This window comes from Tasmannia lanceolata, unplaced genomic scaffold (assembly GCF_043159265.1).
Source record: "Tasmannia lanceolata isolate RefF3 unplaced genomic scaffold, GAP_Taslan_0.1 ptg000015l, whole genome shotgun sequence".
NCBI lineage: Eukaryota > Viridiplantae > Streptophyta > Magnoliopsida > Canellales > Winteraceae > Tasmannia > Tasmannia lanceolata.
In genome coordinates, this window is record NW_027518692.1 from 56,550,062 (window position 1) to 56,570,083 (window position 20,022).

Here is a 20,022-nt window from a genome sequence, read left to right on the forward strand (position 1 = left end):
ATTTTCCGACGAGCCACAAAGCGAAGGAGGAAGAAAGAGGGAAAAACCCTAATCCTAGCCGCAACACTTTTTTTTGTGTGAGAAAGCTTGTGAGAAACCCTCTTCGACTCAACAGAGAAAGCTTGCGAGAAACCCTACTCGTGTGAGGTTTGTTCTTAAAGATTTAAGGTTATTGACTAATGTTCTTTCTGATTTATGCTTTGAATCAAGTTTAAATCGAATTAGGGTTTCTGTGAGACTAGGATTCACTATTTATTTTCCAGATTTATGCTTTAGGTAAAAGTTTAAATCACAAATAGGGTTTCTGTGTTGAAGGGGAGAAACCCTACTTGTGTGAGGTTCGTTCTTAATGCTGTGTTCTCTTGTTTCCTTTCCCGTTGGGTTTCCGGGGAAACCCCTGTATTTTTCCGCGGAAACTGATATTTGTGGTGTTCTTTTATCAAACGTGGAAAATGAAATAAATGACGTGGAAAAGACATTTCCACGACTTTTCTCCCATCCCATTTCCGATACAGACTATCGGAAAACCCTACTTTCTCTCAAGTTTCCGCGATCGTAGCTGTGTGTGGAGAAAAAAAAGAGACACAAACAATTTCGTCGTCTCCATCCTCGCCTCGTCTTCGACCTCGCTCACGGTACGTCCTCTCACTCTCTCTTCTCTGTTTCTTGTCTCTCTTCCCCATTCTTTTTTTTTTTGAAACCCTTGTGCTCATCTTCTCCAATCTGAAATAGGGTTTCTATAAACCTGATTTAGTAAATCTGAAATAGGGTTTCTATAAATAGCTCTGTAAAATTGATTTGAGAAATCCTATTTCGTGTTTTTGAAAAACCCTATTTGAGAATATTTACAGAGACCCTATTTCGGGTTTCATAAAATTGAAATAAAGTTTCATTTCTCCCTCTTTTCCGAGTCTAAGAACCGATAATCCAAGCTCTAGGTTTGTTGGTTTTTTTTTAGATTTAGGGATTTTTTTTATTGGGGGTTTTGGTTGTTTTTATGGATTTTTTAATTCAAACTTTCTCTCTCTCCCTCTATCTCTCTCTCTCTCCATGTGTTGGTTTTTTCTTTTTGCATATTTTTTGTTATTTTTTGCTTATTTGATATGGTTTTTCAGCAAAAGCTCAACCTGACCGGAATTTGATATGGATTTTTTAAAAACTTTTTTAGTGCAACTCGGTGTTTTTTGGGGTTTAGTGGTTTATGGTAGTGAGATTCACATTTCTGATTTTTTTAACATAGAATTTGGGTTTAATGTATTAGTTACTCAGAATTTATTAAGTCATGATTTGTTTGATTTATTCTTTTGCAGTTAACCATCCTACTGTCGATTTCCTTCCTAACCTTCTTGAGGTTTGTTCTTACTTTGCGTGATATTGCATTTAATGTGTTGTAAGCCCCATTCCATGTCGTGTTTTGGGCTTCTTTTATTTGTTATATGTTGTTGGTTGTTATGTGTTGTAAGCCCCATTCCATGTCGTGTTTGGGGTTTCTTTTATTTGTTTCGTGTTATTGCTTGTTATGTTCAGCAATTGGTGCGAATTTGGGGCTTGTTCTTCTTCTTGTTGAGTACTAACTATTTGTTGTTAGATGGACGATAAGAGACTTAGAATCGAGGATGTTGGTTGTCTAATCGGAGGCTAGTTCTTCTTCTTCTTGAGTACTAACCCCATTCCATGTCGTGTCAAGTCTATGTTGGTTGCCTGATTTATATCTTGGCAACTCCATATTTGTGACAATTTTATGTCAAGTCTATGTTGGTTGCCTGATTTATATCTTGGCAGCTCTATATTTATGACAATTTGATTGGCATTGTTATTATTCAACTTCTGTTTGTCATGGTTTTTCTTATTTTGATTGACTTCAGAGGGTTGGACTCACTTATTTTAGACTAGATTCTATGTTGGCATCATTCTGCATGTCAGTTTGTCACAGTTTCTATTTAACAGATTTCTATTGAGTTTCCCTGCAACGAAACACATATTTTTGTAGTTTCTATAAGATTTCTGTGAGGTTTCTGTGCAACGAAACTCTCAAATGACAGGTTTTCTGTCAAGTTTCTTTTCCTTCACTTTTCTTTCTGCCACATTAGTATCTTTCCCTTCACTTCCCTTTCCTTTCCTTTCCCGACGAGAGAACTGAGCATTATGGTTTTTTAATAAAAAATCTATAGGGTGATCTTAACCATCCGATTTAAGAGGTATTATGGAAACATCTATAGATTGGAGGGCTAGGATCAGCTAATGGAAATGATTTTTGGGGCACAACCTATTTATGTTGTGTTCCATCACATGGACAGTTTGGATCAACCTATGACATGGTCTGTACAGTTCTTTGTCGGCCCGTGCATCGCACGGGTTTTTTTACTAGTATGTATATATATATATATATATACATGAGGAAACTCTTGGTGCGCTTAAGCGCCCAATCACATGGGGCCCCACTTTGTTATGGTGATCCAAAGCATTCATTTAAAAGGCCTTATCATAGATAGGGTGTGTACCAAAAATCAGCTCCATAAGATCATCCTAACCCCTCCATTTGTGGAGGACAAAATGGATAGACAGTGTTTGTCCACAAATCTGTCCATTTTTGTCCTCCACAAATGGAGGGGTTAGGATGATCCTATGGAGCTGATTTTTGGTACACACCCTATCTATGATTAGGCCTTGCAAATGAATGGTTTGGATCACCTATGGAGCTGTGGGACCCATGTGATTGGGGAGCTTAAGCGCATCATACACCATAAGTTTGGTGCGCTTAAGCTCACCAACAGTTTCCTCTCTCTCTCTCTTTCTCTCTCTCTCTCTCTCTCTCTCTCTATATATATATATATATATATATATATATATATATATATATAGCAGAAGATAAAAGAAGATAATTTTTTGAATTTTTTGAAAATTCTATGAGAATTACACATCACTTTTTTTGACTTTTTTTAACAAATGCACCCATTCAACCCACATATTTTCAATCCTACCCCCTCCTTTATGCTTTTTAACAAAGGCACCCATTAAAGCCACATAATTTCAATCTTACCCCCCTTCTTTATGGTTTTTTAATAAAAAATCTATAGGGTGATCTTAACCATCCGATTTAAGAGGAATTATGGAAACCTCTACAGATTGGAGGGATAGGATCAGCCTATGGAAATGATTTTTGGGGCACAACTTATTTATGTTGTGTTCTATCACATGGACAGTTTGGATTAACCTATAACGTGGTCCGTACAGTTCTTTGTCGGCCCGTGCAATTTTTACTAGTATGTATATATAGTAGAAGAGAAAATAAGAGAATTTTTTGTAGAATTACACATCACTTTTTTTGACTTTTTTTAACAAAGGCACCTATTCAACACACATATTTTCAATCTTACCCTCTCCTTTATGCTTTTTAACAAAGACACCCATTAAAGCCAAATAATTTCAATCCTACCCCCCTTTATGCTTTTTTAATAAAAAATCTATAGGGTGATCTTAACCATCCGATTTAAGAGGAACAACATATTATGGAAACCTCTATAGATTGGAGGGCTAGGATCAGCCTATGAAAATGATTTTTGGGGCACAACCTATTTATGTTGTGTTCCATCACATGGACGGTTTGGATCAACCCGTGATGTTGTCCGTACAGTTCTTTGTCGACCCGTGCATCGCACGGGATTTTTTACTACTACTATAAGCTGGGAGGAAAATAAGTGAGTTTTTTGAATTTTTTGAAAATTATATGAGAATTACACATCACTTTTGTGACTTTTTTTAACTAATGCACCCATTCAACTCACATATTTTCAATCCTACCCCCTCCTTTATGCTTTTAACAAAGGCACCCATTAAAGCCATATAATTTCAATCTTACCCCCCTCCTTTACGGTTTTTTAATAAAAAATCTACAGGGTGATCTTAACCATCCGATTTAAGAGGAATTATTGAAACATCTATAGATTGGAGGGCTAGGATCAGCCTATGGAAATGATTTTTGGGGCACAACCTATTTATGTTGTGTTCCGGACGGTTTGGATCAACTTATGACGTGGTCCGTACAGTTCTTTATATATATATATATATATATATATATATATATACTATAATAAGCTGGATGGAAAAGAAGAGAATTTTTTGATTTTTTTGAAAATTCTATGAGAATTACACATAACTTTTTTTGACTTTTTTTAACAAATGCACCCATTCAACTAACATATTTTCAATCCTACCCCCTACTTTATGCTTTTAACAAAGGCACCCATTAAAGCCATATAATTTCAATCTTACCCCCCTCCTTTATGGTTTTTTAATAAAAAAATCTATAGGGTGATCTTAACCATCCGATGTAAGATGAATTATGGAAACATCTATAGATTGGAGGGCTAGGATCAGCCTACGGAAATGATTTTTGGGGCACAACCTATTTATGTTGTGTTCCATCACATGGACGGTTTGGATCAACCTATGACGTGGTCCGTACAGTTCTTTGTCGGCCCGTGCATCGCACGCACCCATTAAAGCCACATAATTTCAATCTTACCCCCCTCCTTTATGGTTTTTTAATAAAAAATCTATAGGATGATCTTAACCATCCGATTTAAAGGGAATTATGAAAACCTCTATAGATTGGATGGCTAGGATCAGCCTATGGAAATGATTTTTGGGGCACAACCTATTTATGCTATTTATGTTGTGTTCCATCACATGGACGGTTTGGATCAACCTATGACGTGGTTCGTACAGTTCTTTGCCAGCCCGTGCATCGCATGGGGTTTTTTACTAGTATATATATATATATAGCAGAAGAGAAAGGAGAGAATTATTTGAATTTCTCCCAAAATTCTATGAGAATTACACATCACTTTTTTTAACAAAGACACTCATTCAACCCACATATTTTCAATCATAACCCCTGCTTTATGCTTTTTAACAAAGGCACCCATTAAAGCCACATAATTTCAGTCCTAACCCCCTCCTTTATGATTTTAACAAAGGCACTCATTAAAGCCACATAATTTCAATCCCACCCCCCCCTCCTTTATGCTTTTTTAATTATGGAAACCTTTATAGATTGGACGGCTAGGATCAGCCTACAAAAATGCTTTTACGGGCACAACTTATGGAAGTTGTGTTCCATCACATGGACGGTTTGGATCAACCTATGATGTGGTCCGTACAGTTCTTTGTCGCCCGTGCATCGCACGGGTTTTTTTACTAGTATATATATAGTAGAAGAGAAAATAAGAGAATTTTTTGTGGAATTACACATCACTTTTTTTGACTTTTTTTAACAAAGGCACCCATTCAACACACATATTTTCAATCCTACCCCCTCCTTTATGCTTTTTAACAAAGGTAACAAAGGCACCCAGTAAAGCCATAGAATTTCAATCCTACCCCCCTCCTTTATGCTTTTTTAATAAAAAAATCTATGGGGTGATCTTAACCACCCGATTTAAGAGGAACAACATATTATGGAAACCTCTATAAGATTGGAAGGCTAGGATCAGCCTATGGAAATGATTTTTGGGGCACAACCTATTTATGTTGTGTTCCATCACAAGGGCGGTTTGGATCAACTTGTGATGTGGTCCGTGCATCGCACGGGGTTTTTTACTAGTATATATATATATATGAAAAGCTACTAAGAAAATAAGATCTTTTGCACAATCTAATCACAAAAAATCAAACTCCTACTAGCAAAATAGCTTTACCCAATTCTTAAACAGACTCTCATCAACCAGACCTTTACATCATGAAATTGGACAAATTTCCATCATCCAAATAACATTGATAGTAGCAAATTCTGTTACCCCATTCTTGTATATGGGCAGCAATTCATTTATTATAACATGGAAACCCATAGCTAACTTCTACTCTCAAAATACCTCCACCCAATTCTCATAGACACAGATATTCATTTATAACATGAAACCCAAAACTAACTTCTGCTAGCAAAATTCTTCAAACAATTTTCATCTTCACAGGGCAATTCATTTATGATCTGAAAGCCAAGCTAACATGAAACCCAAAACTAAAAAGGACCCAACATATTCAATGACAAGGACATTAAAAAAACCTTACCATTCCCAAAAAAACCATGAAACCCAGAACTAACTTCTACTAGCAAAATTCCTTCACCCAATTCTCATAGACACAGCAATTCATTTATAACATGAAACCCAAAACTAACTTCTGTTAGCAAAATTCTTCCAACAATTCTCATCTTCACACAGCAATTCATTTACCTAAAACTAAAAAGGACCCGCAACAGATGCAATGACAAGAACATTAAAAAAAACCTTACCATTAAAAAAAAAAAAAAGACACACATGAAACCCAAAACTAACTTCTACTAGCAAAATTCCTTCACCCAATTCTCATAAACACAGCAATTCATTTATAACTTGAAACCCAAAAACTAACCTCTACTAGCAAAATTCTTCCAACAACAATTCTCATCTTCACACAGCAATTCATTTATAATCTGAAAGCCAAACTAACATGAAACCCAAAACTAAAAAGGACCCAAGATATGCAATAACAAAAACATTATAACAAACCACCTTTATATTCATTCATTCTCCAGAACTAATTTCTACTAGAAAAATTCTTCTAACCATTCTCATCTCCACACAGTAATTCATTCATGATCTGTAAGCCAAAATAACATGAAACCCAAAACTTAAAAAAAAAAAAAAAACAGATGTAATGACAAAAGAACATTAAAAAGCCACCCCTATATTCACTTAACTAAGAACCAAACAGATGTAATGACAAAAGAACATTGAAAAAACACCTCTATATTCACTTCACTAAAAAGAACCAAACATATGTAATAACAAAAGAACACTAAAAAACCACCTCTATATTCATTTATTCCATTCCCGTTTCAGCCAAGAAACAAAAAACTTTTGAAAACATATTGTTTTACCCCATTCTTAAACAGACTCTCATCAACCAAACCCTTACAACATGAAATTGGACAAATTTTCCTAATCCAAACCATTTATAACGTGAAAACAAAAACCCAAATAAATCAATGAAATAATTGTGCAAATTCATTCCATTTATATCTTAATTGATTATACAAGACCACAAGCAAAAGAACCCTACACAATCAAATCAACAAAGAGCAAACAGTGCTAGTAGCTCTGTTCCCCATTTTCGTACACGGTCAGTAATTCACTTATAACATGAAACCCAGAACTAACTTTAAGTAGCAAAATTCCTTCGCCCAATTCTCATACATCATCTATAACATGAAACCCAAAACTAACTTCTACTAGCAATTCATTCATCTAAAACTAATTTTCACAAGAAAAATTCTTCTAACCATTCTCATCTCAACACAGCAATTCATTCATGGTCTAAAAACCAAACTAACAGGAAACCCAAAACTAAAAAGAACCAAAAATACATAATGAGAAAAGAACATTAAAAAAGAAAACCACGTGTATATCCATTCATTCCATTCCCATTTCAGCCTTAAAAATTATTAAAAAACAGGCATACCTTCGAAACAAACACCTCTGCACGTGTCTAATCTAATAATCAACCAGCGAAGGAATAAGAAGAAAATGGAAAACTCAGTTCTTACATTTCCTCCATCTGAACACTACTCTTGAGGGGCACATATTCCCCAAGATATCCTCCAAGGTGATCATACAAAGCTCTCTTATCAATCTCCTGATGATGATAACTCTTGCAAACATAGTAAAACACACTCTGTACCAACAAACCCACCAAATTGACCACCACCAACACCCCAACCAAAAACCCCCCAACCAAAATCCTTATCCAAACCCCATACCCATACTCCCCTCCGCGAACCACAACCACCCCAAAAACACCCTCAATCCCCGCGCAAAGGGCAAGGTACCCAAACACAAGGGCGGCCGCGATTGGGGTCTTCCCCTTAAGCAATTGGCGGCTTTTCCCCATTGCCGCGAGGCCATAGAGCGGCTCGAGGACAGAGACTACACTTGCGAGGTGCCAAAGGGCGGTAATGTAGACATGGACAAAGAGGAACATCATGATAAAAGCAAGAATTGAGATGAAGAGTAGGATGGGACTATTGATGTCAAGAGCGATAATTATCCCAAGAACAACCATGAGGAATATGAAATTATATATGGTCATGACGATTGAGACCCATAAGAAGGTCTTGATAAGGCGGTAGAGGACGCGGGGAAAAGCGGAGAGGGTGGAGGAGAAGGAGGTGGGTTTGGAGGTGTAGATGGAGGCGACAGTGAAGACAGTGGCTGCGGTGGAGAGGAGAGAGAAGGCAAAGAGGAAGAGGATGTAGAAGAATTGGAAGATGAAAAGGGTGATCCATTCTTGGTGGTTTTTTGGGGAAGAAGGGTGGGTTTCAATGTAGTTGAGGATTGGGTGGGTGAAGAGGGAATGAGCTAAGATTGCAAAGGAGAGTGGGAAGACTAGGGTTAGGGTTATGAGGGAAAAGGTTCTTGGGGAAGAGCGTGGGATTGAGATTGATTCTTTTAAGATGTCTGTTAGGGTTAGGAATTGGAGCTCTTCAGGAGCAACATCCATGGTTTGGAGATTGAGATGGATGGGGTGGGGGTTTTTGGGGGGGAGAATTTGGGTTTTTTTTGTTGGGTTTTGGTGGGATTTGGAAGAGAGGATGGGAGAATGAGATTGAGATTAGAGGTGGTTTTTGGGGAGGGGAAAGAGGAGAGAAAAGAGGAAAAGTTTGTAGAGGTTGGAGATGAAATAAATTTTGGTACTACAAAAGAGAAAGGCGGACTAAAGAGAAAGAGAGTGGCTGTTAAAAAGTTAAAAGTCGGTTGTTGCCTTGTTGGGTTGTTTCTATTTTTGTGACTCTGTGACATTGGTTTGGGGGTGGTCTCTTTTTTTTGCGTGTGGGATGGTATTGAGATTTAGCTCTGCGAAAATCAACGGCTTAAAACACATGTTTAGGATATTTTTGTCATAATGCTTGATCAACGGTATAGAAACCTCCCATGTGGGACCAAGGGGAATATGCCCCATTGATCTGGGAAACAATTGGATGGGAAATCTCTAAAAAAATAATGAGAAAATTATTCTTGGTTTTCTTTTTTCCTGTTTTTCAGGGTATTTTCCTACTCCCCACTAATATTCCATGGAATATTTTTTCAACTCTGCCAAACACGAAGTCGTTTACTTGCTCCTAACGGCATTTTTTTGTACCTTGAGTTTGGTTTTTTGTATTTTGGGAGCATATCTGATATCTCCCATAAATCATAAGAATAACATTACATTTCTTTTCCAGACTATCCTTCCTTTAAAACCCAAAAAATGAGGGACCATCTCTCACTCTTCAGCTGGCCTATCAGCAATGTAATCAATGGAGATATGAAAGCAAAAATTTTTTGAGAAACAACTGGCAATATTTGAGAAACAAAAATAATTAGACTTTTCTTACCAAACTTTTGGATATTAGAGGGAGCTCTTGCAAAAAACCAGTTATAAGGCCCTCCTATTGGCCCTTGTAAAGTGCTTTTATGCAAGGGCTCCTATGAGTTTAGCATCCCTCTTGTCAACATCATTTCCAATTTTTTTTTTGTGACCAATGAGGGCACCCTTGTAACCTACTTTTGCAAGGGCGCCCTTCAGTCTATCATTCCTCTTAATAATATTTGGATATAATAAAGTTTATGAGCTTTTAATATTGGTAAAATACTTTGGAATTTACAAGCTACTCAACTGGAATGTTAACTTTTTATTCTTTTAGAATTGAGATTTGAGAGTATTTTTAGGGAAGTGATATATATTCTTCACCTTTTCTTGGGACAGCCCTCCAGTGTATTGATGACTCTTCTTTAGTTCTTTTACACCACAGGGGGGCTGTCCCAAGTAAGAATAAGGGGGTGAATATACCATTTCTCTATTCTTATTGAATTCAATGGGGACTATTCCCTTATTTATATGTAAAATCTTCACCAAATAGACTTGCATGTAAAATCTTAAGTAAATAGATTTACATGCAAAAAAGGACTGCTATAGGGCGAGCGGGGTAAAACCAACCGAATTTGAGCTTAAATTGACTTATCTTCGACTAACATGTTCTTAAAATAAAAATGGAGATAAAGAGGGAGAGAGATTCTAAGTTTGTAAGCAATTTTATAAGAGATAGAGAGATAGAGAGAGGGAGATTCCAGGTTTGTAAGCAATTGAGAGAGAGAGAGAGAGAGAGAGAGAGATTCTAGGGGTCTGTAATCAATTTTAAAGCATGCCTTTATTCCTTGCATACAAAAATGGAATACTGATTAATGGTTAGAACATGGACGAGTTGCTAGTCCTTTTCATGCATTGTGACTATCGTTTCATATTTGTTTTGGCCAACCCATCTATCCACTTCTGGCCATCCATTGTTTTATTTCTATCCCCTGCAAAACAGCAAAAAACAGGAATCCTATCAAAGCAAATCAGGGCTGGCGAGGTTAACAGTCACACCACCCTTTGTTTTTTTTTCAAATGCAGTTTCACAAGGATTCTAATGGGTCCTGCTTTTTCTAGGAAATTACTTGGTGCTACTTCTTTTTTTCTTTTTTTTTGGCATAATAAGCCATTGGATAGATTGATATTGGCAGTCTTTCAGTATTAATGATCAATCCTACACTCCACATGTGATCCAGACCTTTCATCCTGCGGGCAAATTTGTTTATACTTTATATAGCCAATAGATACACCAATCAGATGATCATGTCCATCTTATATATAATACAAGAGGAATGCTGGATTCACAGGCGTCGAAGGGCGCCTCAATTGGTCCTTCAAATCCCACTAAAGACATTACTTTAAATGCCATCTGAAATGGGATTTGACCGAGGCAGGCGCCCTTTGCCCTTCTTTTTTGCAAGGTCTCCTGTGAGTCTAGACTCCCTCGTAATACAACTTTACTGGCATTAAGTGGATTGTTAGAAAGTACAATTTTGGTTTGCTCTTCACCGCTTCTTTTTCTTCTTTCTCCATAGTAAGGTTTTAAAGTTCGTCTGAAACTAAGATATTTTGGCCGAAATTTCAGATTTCCACCAATGCCGAAACGAAGTTCGCATGGAATCGCTTTTTACATGATTTTGCCGGAATTTTCACCGACATTTTCTTTTTACAAGATTTCCACCGAAATTTAAACCAAAAGTTTCAAAATTCCCACTGAAATTTCCCACGAAATTTACAAGATTTAGGCCAAAACCGAAATATTTCGATTTCCATTGTGGTAAAAAATGAAACGGAGATTTAAAACCTTGCTCTAGAGCGGGCAGAATGGAATCAAGGGGAGCGTGTCGGCATTGTTACGAAAGAACAAAAACAGTGCCCCTTGCAGGGAGATACGAAGAAGCAGAAGCAAAAGCAGAAGCAGATGGAACCCAACCCAAGGTAGCATTACCTCGACCCTAACCCAGCCCAACCTGAACCTCTGGTTGTGGAGGGGTAACCCTTACCCAACCCACCTTTAAATCTCTCAACTCTAAGCCAACCTGTCTAACCCATTTTTTTCAAACTGGGTCGGGTGGTTCACTGGTTTGGGTTGGCCCAGGAAAAGGAGGGGGAAAAATTGATACAAATCGGGTCCGATCGGGTTCAAGTCACACAATAATAAAATCACCATAAAATTAGGAGGTACCAATGAAGAGAGATCAACAATCCAGATTGAATTGGCAATCCCACTGTTGTGATCATCGAATAAAGGTAATTTTGGACGATAGAAGATGCACAGTAGGCCCCACGAGATGGACGGTGGAGATCATTGGTCCACATGCAGGGTGGTGGGTTACAACTTAACCAAACCAAACGCTGAAATAAACCCAATTTTAACCCAAACAAGGTTAGCGCGCACTGCGCACAGAGACCAAGATAAAATGTGCACAAAAACACACGTGAAGGAGTCTCTCTCTCTCTCTCTCTCTCGCTCGTGGTGAGTCAAATTTTCTCTTTCTAGCTATTCATGTCGTGATTATTCTTATCATCTTCAATTTCTTACATAATTTTGGCTTTGAATTCAATTCTGTATCAGTCCTTTCGAATTTCACGTAAATACGCTGCGAAAATTACATCAAAAGTATATCATTTGAAAAAAAAATTACATCGGAGAAGATTAGGGTTTTACTTCGAATTAGGGATTTGAATTGGTTTCTTCTGAAAAATCGGACTAGGGATTTTCAAATACAATGGGTGTGTCCTTCAAAGACGACTCTAAATCTGGTTTTCAAAAGAGTAACTTTGTTTTAATATCTTAAAGGTAAATTAGCATTTTCGAGGTAGAATCTGAATTGTAGATTTCATGCTTTGAAGCAGAGTTTCATTTTGGGTTTTATATGAGCTGCTCTGTTGTAATAGATGGAAAATAGGGCACTTGTTAAAAAATGAAAGGTATCTGTGTTTTAATTTTAAGTTACATTTTTGTGCTATGGATGAGAGGAAGAATTCCTTTCACTTTGTTATCATTTCTGAAAGCCCCCGTTTAGGCACTGTTTGGATTGCAGATGTTTTTTTTTTAAAAAATTTGGAAAGGAAAAATATTTCTATGTTTTTCTCACAACAAAAAATAAGTTGAACCAGCCATTTTCAATTTTTACTTAGTGGGACCTTCAATTTACGACAATATCCGTCTAAATTAACCATAATCATATCATTTCCCACTAGATAATGGAAATCAAATATTTTCCCAAGAAAAAAATTTCCATCAGAAATGTTCTTCCAATCCAAACGGGCCTTAACGAAATATATTTTCTTGTGGTGATTGTATAAATGTTATTGGTATGAACGCCCCCTTGTTATTGTGTGTAAGTCTTGTGTTTCTCTCTAGAACATCTAGTCTTATCAAATTATTTTAATTCTAATCTGGGCTGCAGCCGTACTTTTCACTTTCTCTTACAGATTACTGAGCCAGCTTTTTCTGTGTCATCACACAATAGACTTTGGATCCAATGAAAATGGGAATCATAGCTTTCTTTGTTGCATTACTTATTTCAATGGTGCATGTGAATGCAAGGACCACTTTCGTGCTTGAGAATCCTGGTAAAAGAAGTAAACCAAAAGATTTTAATTTCTCTTTCAAATCCATTTGTACCTCATATGTATTATATGTCCTAATTGTATTGTAATTCTTGTCATTTTGGAGCATGAAACAAAAGCATTAGTATATGCTTCTGGGTGATATATGAACTTCCTTGTAGTCATGACTCATTACCAAGCATTGACCAGTAAAGTGAATGATGGAGAGAAGTATCTGAAAGATTGAAACACTGTAATTAGTTCATGGGGCATTTCTTTATTATCTATTATTTGATTATACTTATAAACTGGCCTAGAAGTTAGGACAATTGAAATATGTGGTAAGCTGTAAGGTTGTTACACTTTAGAGTCATAGCTGTCTTCACAACATCTCCAAAAGTTTTCTTAGGATGATGATGGCAATACAACCTTTTTGAATTATAAAGTGTCTACCTAGTATTATACTGGGTATTGCATTCCTTTGTTATAGGAAACCGTTTGAGCTGGTCAGTTATTTGTGAAATCACTAGTCAATTTCTTTTTTGCCCTTACAATATTATTAGCTGCAGGTATTAGGATTAACATCTAGTTTCGGCATCTGAAATTCACTTTTTCATGAAGTTGCATAAGCATCAACTGATCTGTTGTCCTATGTCAAAGGATCCAAATGGACAACATTCTCACTTTTGCACTGATATTTTCTTTAATGCTCATTATAATCAGGGTGCGTTTGGTACGCTGGAATAGGGAAATAGAATGGGTATTTGATTCATTTTCTACGAGTTCCTGCGTTTGGGTGTCACAATAGCGTGTAATCAGGAAACCAGAGCGGAATATCTAGGGGAATATTTGGCGGAACACGAAACCTCCCAGAGGAGGTGGGATTCGTTGATTCCCGAGTGACTCTCTCTCTCTCTCTCTCTCTCTCTCTCTCTCTCTCTCTCTCTCTCTCCCCCTTGAGAAAATATCTCCCAAAAATATCAAGATTAAATAACGCCTTCTCCTAAAAAAAGACCGGGTTATCTCTCTGAATCAGCGACTTTGGTTTTCCGCCTTAAAGCTTGGGTTTCGTCTAGATTGAGGAAGAACCCATGATTTTTGCACGCTTTTTTTATTTTCTTCTGATTTTGCAGTCTGGATCAAACCCTGCAACCTGATTTAAACCCTGAATTATTACTTTATTTTGTTTTTGATAAAAATAAGAAGGAACCCAGATTGCACCCAATCTGGGTTCTATTGTGGATTAAGCCCTGCAATCTGGATCAAACCCTGCAACAATCTGGTTTAAACCCTGCATTATTACTTTGTATTTTTTCCAGCAAATAGTGCTCTGCAATCTGGATTAAACCCCATTCTTTTCCTAGATTGAGCATTATTTTTTGTTATTCTTTTGATGGTGGCTCATTCAATTGAACTCAAAGCTAATCTGAGTTTCTTTTGATGTTCTATTGTGGTTTGTTTTATAGTTTTTTTATTTTTTTCCTGCTGTCATTATTTCATTTTGATGTTCTGTTGAAGTAGGTTTTGTATTTTTTTCTTGATTCTCAACTTCATTTGGTGTATGTTAATGCAGTTTTCTTGGTGTCATGAGGTAGGAAAGAGGAGGGAGGTAGTTTTATGGGTTCCTAGCACGTAGGGAAGAGTAGGAAGGTAGGGGATTGGATAGAGGAAGAACTAGTGAATTCAAGAAGATGAACTCTCTCTCTCTCTCTCTCTCTCTCTCTCTCTCTCTCTCTCTCTCTCTCTCTCTCTCAATTCCAGGGTGAATTCCCGTGCTTACCAAACTGGAGATTTGGAATTGTCATTCCCTTTATCGAAGGAATTGGAATTGGAACGGAATTTGATACCAATACCAATTCCTGATTCCTGCAATCCAAACGCACCCTCAAGGTTTTAAATTTCGGTTTCGGAATGCGTTTCGGTCCTCACCGAAACCGCTGAAATTTCGGTAATTTCGGTTGAATTTTCAGGATTATATTAAATTTTGAATAAAAAACAGATTTTTTGGTCTTTTCGAAATTTCGATCGAAATTTTGTAACGTTTCGATTTTACCCAATTTCGATTTCGTTCTTGACCGAAACCCGAAATTTCGGATTTTGGTCGAAATTTAAAACCTTGATTATAATTACATATCGTGAAAATGCACATTTTCCTATGAAAAGCATCCAACTTAATCCACTACACCAGATATCAAATTCATATTTTTTTAGAGTACTGCTTTCATCATAAGAGTTAACCGCAGCTCTTATGGTTCTTTACTATTTTGTTCTGATCTCTTTATTAGATGTTAGGTTCAGTGATTTGGCTTAAGCGTAATAAAATCTAATCATGGCTTACAGTCCAAGGAGCTGATATACTTTTGTAGGAACATTAACAAATAATAGATTAATGAACTTTAAGTTTTGTGTGATTTGACACATATTGTGTTCTATTTAGATTCTTAAAAAAGTGGATTCACCATTTTATGCAGGAAAACATGTATTTCTTGAAAATGCTATCTTCCTTCATGGATCAACAACAATGGACTCTGCTTCTGAAAAGGATGTTCCATTCTCAGAGGAATTACCACCAGAGTTTATCTGTTATTCCTGCTTGGATGTTTCAAGAAAGGTTGAGCAAATCCTAACAGATCCAAAGGTCCTAGAGAAATTTGTTATGCTTTCAGCTGATGTTTGCAACCTTCTCCCTTCTGATATACAAGTTAAGGTACAAACATTTGCGCAAATTTTTATTTTACATGTGGAGATCCTTTTTCCATAATTTCTGTTTCCTGAACATTGCTTTTGCCAACTGGCAGTGTATACAGATGTCGGAGATGTATATACATCAGGCAGTTTTGTTTCTGCAAGAGTACTTCAGTGAAGAGAGTCTTTGCAACAGCACAGGGTTATGCTCTGAGAATGCAAAAGTCCTTTTGATGTCAAGCAATGGAACAGAAAAACAGATATCTGCCAATAAGGTAAAAATCAAAAGCTCGACAGGTCGATTTTCTGTCTGCCGTCCTGCCCTTTGTTTGCTGTGAGGTGGTTCTTGTTTGATGAAATGAGTTAAAATGTGATTATGATTCTGTTTTCTTCTTGATTATAGATTTTCTGTAGCCTAGTTTTGTAAATTTTCTTTAAATCTTGTATGGTAATGTCATTTCATATACTCTGAAGCCTTCTGTTCTTTTATTGATGTCGGTACTAGTGTTACATTTAGCAGATCATTTAGCTTCATCAGTTGTAAATTAAGAAGCACGTTGTGCTTAGTTTTCATTTCTTCCATCTATTGTTTTTTGGCCTGCCTTGTTGAAAACTATATACAGTGCTTACTGAAATTGGCATCTTAAACCTCAACAAATGTCGGAATATTCCCATATGCGGTCTTTGGATGGATGCAAATCTAAACTGAAAAGGGATTTAATATAATGGAAGTAGAAGTACAGGAACATTTTGGGTTGTGTTGGGCGTATGTGTCATCCTTGTTATAAGTTCACGTAAGAATGGAAAAGAAGTAAGGGCGATCTGGGTGGATGAGCCATTATTTGTGTTTTCCCTGAGTATCGGACGCCAATGATGCAGAAAGTTTGGGTCGTAACATAGGAAACAGCTATTGGTACTTAATTGAACTTCCGATAAGTCGGATGATCTCAGGAGTTTTCAGCTTGTGGTGCACGTAGTAACGTTAGGAATGATTCCTTTATCAGCCAAACCTTTGTTTACTGTGAAGAGCACACCACTTTAATGATCACACTAAAGAAAAGGACAACAGAGAACAAAAGCCATCCACAAAATCTCTAGGCTTGGGAGATGATGATTATTTCCATCATATTTTTCCAATCAATGCAGCCTTTTTGAGCTTTAGTGCAAGTCTTTGCAGAGTTAAATGATATTGCTCCACTGGACCGTCTTCCAAATTAGATGGTGGGACTGTTTTCCCAATGAGATGATCGACCAGTCTTAGATATTCACTGATGATTAGATTATATTATGGATGAGTTTGTGAACATAATGCTTCAGAAGAGATATTGAGGCTCTTTACATGAGTAATAGGAGAATCGGGTCTTACACTGATTACCCAGAGGCTATTTACAACATATATAAATGATGCCAAAGCATGAAAAAAAACCCGTAACCAGGTCTTACCCTGATTGTGATGTAATGTAATATTGCCCTGATCGGTGATCCATTAGGCGATCTTTAAGAAAATGGAGAATGTCTGTTCTATGCTCCTACTATCCCTGTGTTATCATCTTTTATGTAGTCATATTCTTTATGATTGCCTATGCGGTTTGTTGAGAAAATCATTTTCGGTTTAAATTTGTTATGTAGGGTGAAAAAATGTCGTCTTACTTTTTATTTCTGTCTTTTTTTTTGTTAAAAAGGCATGTTTAACTTCATATGTGAATCAATAAATGACGAGTAAAAGGAGGGGAGTTTTACTCCCCCAAAATTATTTTTCTATGTCATTTTCTTCTCGGGTTGTGATATCACTCTTGGCTTATCAAGTGATTTGTGTTTTAGCCGTGACACAACATGACATTACTCTGCATTTTTCTCTGCCCGAATCAGCTAAGATTCTTAAGCTTTTACGCTGTTCTCCAATGCAAGTTATCTGTTAATTGCTATCTTTTCTTTACCAGATATCAGATGAAAGAACCTGCAAAACATGCCGTGATGCTATTGATGAATTACGCAATGACTTGGATAACCCTGAGAAGCAGGTAGCAGCCTCTCTTCTTTTTTTTTGAAAATTGACATATTTATTGATACCAAGAAAGCTACAATAGGGACCAGAAGTCCCATCTGACATTACAAAGTATCAATTAAAAAACTGGCCAGGGCATACCCTGACCGATAACAAAAACAGTAGTAAACTAGACCATTACTTCCTACTCCCAAGACCATGCCCAAACATTTGTCCTGCGCTACCATGAGTCCACCATATATTCAACAAGTACAACTATCCATCTTCCAAAAACCCCAGCACCTTTCTAAAATCAGAGTCTTCGTGATCCATTACTTAATTGATTAGTAACGTCTCCAGGTAGCAGCCTCTTTGAACCGATGGAATCAAATTTTTTACTTTTTTACTTTTTTACTTCTCGTTCCTGCCTTCTGAGATATTGCTTCCAACTTGTCTACAGATCAAAGTAATCAGATTTCTCCTTAAAGCTTGTGAAAATGCCAAGAATCACGTTAGGGAAGTAAGTGCATCCTTCTAAATGCCACCCATTTCATTTCACCCTGTTATTAAGCACATAGTTAATGAGAATCTTTTTTATTTCCAGTGCAAGAAACTTGTTTTCGAATACGGTCCTCTTGTTTTGGCAAATCTTGACAAATACCTGAGCAGCAACGACCTGTGCCATATGCTACATATATGTGATGCTGTTGAACCTCGCACACTTGAGACATTCGCCATTGATGCTTAGATCATAGAGTTGCCATTTATGAGGTACTTAGTAAAGAAACTTGTATGGTTATGTGATGTATGATTTCCTAATGTACTGTACGTTTTTAAAAGTAAAGGAACTCACTGTTACGTGATGTCTGATTTCTTAATGTACAGTACTTATTCTTCAAGTATGCTTCTTTTCCTGTGCTTTCCGCTCTCTCCTCTCCGCTTGCCTTTTTCATATCCTAGTTATCTTTTGAAACGTTTGAATAGTGTTTGAAAATGATCAATAAGATCTCATAGATAATCGAATTATATCAATGAAGGAAGTTGAATAAATCAATATGTTTGTGAACATCATGTAATGATTAAGGGCTTCATCAATGTCTAGCATACTCAACCTTACATTGCTGTTTATTCCAATATCTTACATTCTCGCTATACAAATTTATACTCACTTTACACCTTAAAATTTATTATGTTGTTGATATTTGTTGTTGTATTAATTATATTTAAAAGCAAGTCTCTACATCTACACTCAAACCATAATGAGCCATTGGAGGCGAGAGTCGTTAGGTAACCAGGACCAATCTTTGCCAATCTAAGCAGGCATAAGTTATCAAGTATCCAGCCACACTCGCCATAAGTTTGAATTTTAATGAGCTCAGCACACCGTCTTTCTTAATTAACATGTTAATTTTTTTCTGAAGGGTAACAGAATTCTATTAAAGAAAACGTTCTACATGATACACAAGCGGGACAAGGCGGTCCAAAGGGTATATACACGGCATAAACTCCCAAAAATCTCACCCACTGCCCCACTATGACTCCCACCTCACTTTGTCTGATAAATGAGTTGACAATCACCACCTTCTCCGCTCCTCTTCTAGCTAATTTATATGCTTGGTCCTTCGCTTTCCTTGCCAAAAGTCTGGAAATATTTTTAAGCATATAATGCCTGCTGATTTCCAGTGATCTATTGTTTTGATGTTTGCCTAGTCGCCTTCAATGACTAAAGGACTCTTCGTATAGTTAACATTTTTAATTGTGTGAAGTATCCATTCTATCAATTTTATAAAAATCATAGCAGATCAGCCATTCAAATTGGTTGAGGGTGTTTAGAGTCTATTATGCTCATCAATTTCAATAGCACAACAAAAATGCAAACAAAATAAAACCCATCAACAATGAGATAAAACTCTTCAAAATATCATTCATCATACTTCACTTTTCTTCACTTCTGTTCACTTGGACCAGATTTGAGTGTAAATTTTCAGGGAGAATTGTGTTAGCCTTTGTATCCCATTTCCCACTAAACTAATCAGTGCCATTATTACTACAAAATGAGAGAGGCCATTTCTAAAGCTCTCTATAAAAATAGTTAAAAAGAGTCCTTTATTAGTCTCCCTTGAATGGCTGAGATGCAGTGATCATGGCCGAGATGGGCCAACTATGGATGACCGATCTAGCCTTTATCCGCTGATTTTCTTTCCTTCACAAATGATTTTTTTTATAAACTTAATAAAATAATTGAGGGATATTTTGAAAATAAATGGCAAATGGCGAAAAACAGTTTTAAGGGATATTTTGAAAAGGAGAATGCTAAAACGAAAGGGGCTGTTACTTCTACATATGATCCAAATGGAAACCATTCAAGT

The 20,022-nt window shown here is 36.7% G+C and overlaps 2 protein-coding genes across 3 annotated transcripts; one reads left to right on the forward strand and one right to left on the reverse strand.

Moving 5' to 3' along the window:
- Positions 1-7,422: 7,422 nt before the first annotated feature.
- On the reverse strand, positions 7,423-8,726 carry LOC143892575 (uncharacterized). The gene has a single exon (XM_077397297.1). It carries the CDS (start codon positions 8,536-8,538, stop codon positions 7,582-7,584), a length of 957 nt encoding a protein of 318 aa, XP_077253412.1. The 5' UTR covers positions 8,539-8,726; the 3' UTR covers positions 7,423-7,581.
- Positions 8,727-11,805: 3,079 nt separating this feature from the next.
- Positions 11,806-18,571, forward strand: LOC143892576 (uncharacterized). 2 transcript variants are annotated; one of them, XM_077397300.1, is made up of 7 exons: positions 11,806-11,905; positions 12,868-13,008; positions 15,456-15,691; positions 15,783-15,944; positions 17,610-17,690; positions 18,114-18,173; positions 18,258-18,571. In XM_077397300.1, the coding sequence occupies exons 2-7, from the start codon at positions 12,918-12,920 to the stop codon at positions 18,399-18,401; spliced, it is 774 nt and encodes a 257-aa protein (XP_077253415.1). In that variant the 5' UTR covers positions 11,806-11,905; positions 12,868-12,917; the 3' UTR covers positions 18,402-18,571. The 2 variants fall into 2 exon arrangements, with proteins under 2 accessions (XP_077253415.1, XP_077253413.1); XM_077397298.1 differs by having other exon boundaries at positions 11,818-11,905; positions 12,843-13,008.
- Positions 18,572-20,022: the final 1,451 nt, after the last annotated feature.

Bases quoted from the DNA above. Each gene is read 5' to 3' on its own strand.
- LOC143892575 (XM_077397297.1), bottom strand. From the start codon at position 8,538: ATGGATGTTGCTCCTGAAGAGCTCCAATTCCTAACCCTAACAGACATC.
- LOC143892576 (XM_077397300.1), top strand. From the start codon at position 12,918: ATGAAAATGGGAATCATAGCTTTCTTTGTTGCATTACTTATTTCAATG. The intron at 13,009-15,455 runs GTAAAAGAAGTA...CATTTTATGCAG, and splicing joins TTTCGTGCTTGAGAATCCTG to GAAAACATGTATTTCTTGAA. The intron at 15,945-17,609 runs GTAAAAATCAAA...TTTCTTTACCAG, and splicing joins AACAGATATCTGCCAATAAG to ATATCAGATGAAAGAACCTG.